Raw genomic sequence first — 4,295 nt, forward strand, 5'->3', positions numbered from 1 at the left:
CGCAACCTCTGCCTCCCAGGTTCAAGTGATTCTCCTGCCTCAGCCTCCCGAGTAGCTGGGATTACAGGCATGCGCCACCACGCCTGGCTAATTTTGTATTTTTAGTAGAGACAAGGTTTCTCCATGTTGGTCAGTCTGCTCTTGAACTCTCGACCTCTGGTGATCCACCCGCCTTGGCCTCCCAAAGTGCTGGGATTACAGGTGTGAGTCATTGTGCCCTGTCGGATATGTTTCTTATGTCTCTTTTAAGCTGTAGCAGTTCTCTGTCTTCACCTCTTTTTGGTGCTATTTATTTGTTGAAGACAACTGGCCATTTGTCTTGCAGAATTTACCACATACTGAATTTGGATAGTTGCCTTCTTGTGGTCGTTAGCTTATTTCTCTGTCCCCTGTATTTCCTGTAAACTGATCATTAGATCCAGAGGTTTGATCAGATTCGGATCCAATGTTTTTGGATCAGGAGACACATAACGGTTGCCTCATCTTTAGTGAGACCAAGATTGGTCATTGGGAACAGGGAAGTGGAGCTGGGGTGAGTATAGGGTCACCAGATGTCCCTTACAGGCAGAATGGACAGGGCTGCGCTGCGGGGATGGATGAGGGGAGGGTGGGATGACTGGAAAATGCATGGGGGAGGGTGGGCTTGGATGGAACTGGGGAGCCGGAAGGGGTAAGTGGAAAAGCAGGAAGGAACATGACCTTTGACGAGACGTTGACGTGACTCCCGACAGAGCAAACGGTTTGCATGTGAGTGAAATGCATGTAAGTGAATGTGAAATTGGAGCAGTGGCGGGAAGAAAGATTGTCCAAGCCCTGGAATAAGACAGGAATGTGAAGAAACAGCAGAGGGGGAGGAAGGATGGCGGTCATGACCCCCACTTCATGCCATACTCCTCAAGCATTTGCTTACATTCAGTTATGTGAGGGAGGTTCATGGGGCTTGGAGGTTGTGTAATTGTGTCTGTGTAGTTGGTCTGGCGGGTTTTACAACTTGCCCTTTGCTACACTGGGAGAGCCATTTCTGTCCCCTCCCTCGTCACCTGATGTTGTGGTGTAGCCCCCTGCCTCCCTCCCAGGCTCACTTCCATCAGTACGCACCTAGCCAGGGACCCTTGCTTTCCTGGGGCCTGGCCAAGGAGCAGTTCCTCAGATAAACAGCTTCACTATCAGCCAGTATGAGCCTCTTCTGAGTAAACGAGAGGATACAGTGATGGAAACAGGCAGCATCCAGCAGGCCCTTAGGGGAGGTATTTCAGCTCCTACACCTCCTTCTAACAGCAGAACCAGGGGGAAAAGTTAGAGAATATCCTCATTCTATCAATAATGTGGACACCCGAGGGACAAAAAGATGGAGTGACTTACCCAAGGATGTTGCAAGCTAGAAGCTGAGCCAGTCCTGGCCATCTGTCCTTCAGACACCCAGGTCAATTTGTCTGTACCGCCTCACATTGCCTCAAACCCTGTCTCCAGTTACCGTCCCATTTCTTTATAATTTGGTCCTGGTATGACAGGGTACGGTGGAAAGAAAAAGAGGAACATGCCCGTCAATCCCCTTAATATCGCTGCAGCTTCTTTACCATCACACCAGCTTACATGCCGAAAGACGGTCTTGAATTAGGACCAGGAACGGAAGGGAACATGATTAAGAAGCCATATTAAGACAAAGCGTGAGGCCAGGCAGGGCAGCTCATGGCTGTAATCCCAGCATTTTGGGAGGCTGGGGCAGGTGGATCACTTGAGCCCAGGAGTTTGACACCAGCATGGGCAACAGAGTGAGACCTCCTCTCTAAAAAACAAACAAAAAAAATTAGCCAGGTGTGGTGGTGTGTGCCTGTGGTCCTAGCTGCTTGAGAGGCTGAGGTGAGAGAATCCCTTGAGCCGGGGAGGTTGAGGCTGTGGTGAGCTATGATCTGCACTCCAGCCTGGGCAACAGAGCAAAATCGAGTCTCAAAAAAAAAGAGCCAGAGGGCCAAGGACAACAGCTGAACTAGAAAAAAACATAACTACCACTTTTGAGCCAGGTCCTGTGCAGGGACTTCTCTTGTGTATCTTACACCCTCACAATGTCTGTGCAAGGTGACTATTATTATTTGCAATTTGCCTATAGGAAGTTCATGTTTGGAGAGGTGGAGTAACCTGCCACAGGTCACAAAACTAGTCATTGGCATGGCCACAATCTGAATTTGGGACTATTAGACTGAGAAACCCATGCTAATTCTTGATACACTCACTGCCTGGGACATGTCACACGGTAGATCTGGGCTTTCTCGCATCCGAGACAAAAAGGAAAATGTAGTCCTTAACAGACAGCAGAAGGAAACAGATTATTAGCAAAAAGAACTGCTTTCCTAGCAGGAAACCAGAGGAGGAGTTATTTCATGTAAGCTTAAGCCAAGGAAATTGAACAAAATCAGTTCTTTATCTATCCTGTTATTCGTATGGAAATAAAGACAAAATGCTTGCATCCTGTTGTTTTAGTGCTTGTACTGATCTTTTAAAAACATGCCTGTGATCACATCACTCTACTCAAAACTTTGAACAGCTCTCCATTGCCTCCATCAGTGTGTTTCAATTTCGTAAAAAGTAAATAAAATAACAGGATGCTTTCTTCAGATGAAATTTTACATGGCATACCAAATATAGCAAGAAAAAAGAAAGAGAGAGAGAGGAGAGAGAAGCCTGGACAAGCTAAAGCAGAGGGTAGAGAGAGAAGGAACTGAGGAAGGGAAGGGTCAGGTCCCAGGCATTTCTCTTCCCTGAGTTGGCCTCCCTCTTTTGCCACCTCCCCAGCAAGACCTTTAACTCCACAGTCCACAGCTCCTTTTGAAATATACTGATCAACGTGAGAAAAGGTGAAGCTTCAGCCTGATAGTCGAAGACCACCATGATCTGGACGCAAGTGCTAGTTCACTTATTTTCCCTCCACTATTTTCAAGCCCTGGCAATCTCGGCTCACTACAACCTCCAACTCCTAGGTTCAAGCGATTCTTCTGCCTCAGCCTCCCAAGTAGCTGGGTCCATAGGCATGCGCCACCATGCCTGGCTAATTTTTGTATCTTTAGTAGAGACAGGGTTTCACTGTATAGACCAGGCTGGTCTTGAACTCCTGACCTCGTGGTCCACCCGCCTTGGCCTGCCAAAGTGTTGGGATTACAGGCATGAGCCACCGCACCCGGTAGTTCATTTTCTTTGTTTGGAGTTATCTGTGGCCTTATCTCTCTTCCCACCCCAGTAAGACTGTGACTTTTGCCTCTCTACCCTCCAGCACAAACACAATAGATGTTCGATAAATGTTTACTGAGTTTTCACCCCTGTCACTCCTAACCTGCAAAGAGTAAATGGCCCTGCATAGAAGGGCACAGTGTGGACTTTGTTGTTACAGGCCCAACATGTGTAGCACCAGTGCGTGTGACCTGGAAGAAATCCCCCTAGATGATGATGACCTAAACACCATAGAATTCAAAATCCTCGCCTACTACGCCAGACACCATGTCTTCAAGAGCACCCCTGCTCTCTTCTCGCCAAAGCTGCTGAGAACAAGAAGTTTGTCCCAGAAGGGCCTGGGGAATTGGTCAGCAAATGAGTCATGGACACAGGTGTCACGGCCTTGCAGAAATTCCCAATCCAGTGAGAAGGCCATCAACCTTGGCAAGAAAAAGTCTTCTTGGAAAGCACTCTTTGGAGTAGTGGAGAAGGAAGATTCGCAGAGCTCGCCTGCCAAGATCTCTGCTCAGGGTCAAAGGACATTGGGAGACCAAGATTCGCACAGCCAGCAGTGGTCCAGGTCTCTTTCCAGCGTGGAGCAGTGCTTGGAGCATGAAGGTAGGCATCTGGGATTTATTTCTCTCCCGCATCCTCGTTTTTCCCTTCTTTGCGTCCAGAGTGGTACATCTCTTCTCATCTTGTAAAGTGGCTTTAGAGAGGGCACGCATTATATCTCAGCTTTCCAACTTACTAGTGTTCAATCCTAATTGCCCTGCTTTTCTCAAGACTAAAAGGAGAATGATGGAACTTAAGGTTGATGGGACTGGTTTTCCTTCTCCACGGTCTATAAATAAGCTTGTCTCCCAAACTCCTAGTCCTCTGTACTAGACACTCATATAAAAGAAGGAGGCCAGGCACAGTGACTCACGCCTGTAATCCCAGCACTTTGGGAGGTTGAGGTGGGCAGATCATGAGGTCAGGAATTCAAGACTAGCCTGGCCAACATGGTGAAAACCCGTCTCTACTAAAGATACAAAAAATTAGCCGGGCATGGTGGTGCGTGCTTGTATTCCCAGCTACTCAGGAGGCTG

At 47.9% G+C, this 4,295-nt stretch overlaps 1 protein-coding gene across 2 annotated transcripts in view; it reads left to right on the forward strand.

Moving 5' to 3' along the window:
- BCL2L14 (BCL2-like 14 (apoptosis facilitator)) overlaps nucleotides 1-4,295 on the forward strand; it is a 36,107-nt gene that overhangs the window by 5,370 nt on the left and 26,442 nt on the right. For both annotated transcript variants that reach the window (XM_011953787.1, XM_011953794.1), the window contains exon 2: nucleotides 3,383-3,822. In XM_011953787.1, the coding sequence (XP_011809177.1) occupies nucleotides 3,390-3,822 (433 nt within the window). In that variant the 5' untranslated portion in view covers nucleotides 3,383-3,389. The remainder of the gene's footprint in view (nucleotides 1-3,382; nucleotides 3,823-4,295) is intronic.

The sequence above is a fragment of the Colobus angolensis genome, unplaced genomic scaffold, assembly GCF_000951035.1.
Source record: "Colobus angolensis palliatus isolate OR3802 unplaced genomic scaffold, Cang.pa_1.0 Scaffold11, whole genome shotgun sequence".
NCBI classification, from domain to species: domain Eukaryota; kingdom Metazoa; phylum Chordata; class Mammalia; order Primates; family Cercopithecidae; genus Colobus; species Colobus angolensis.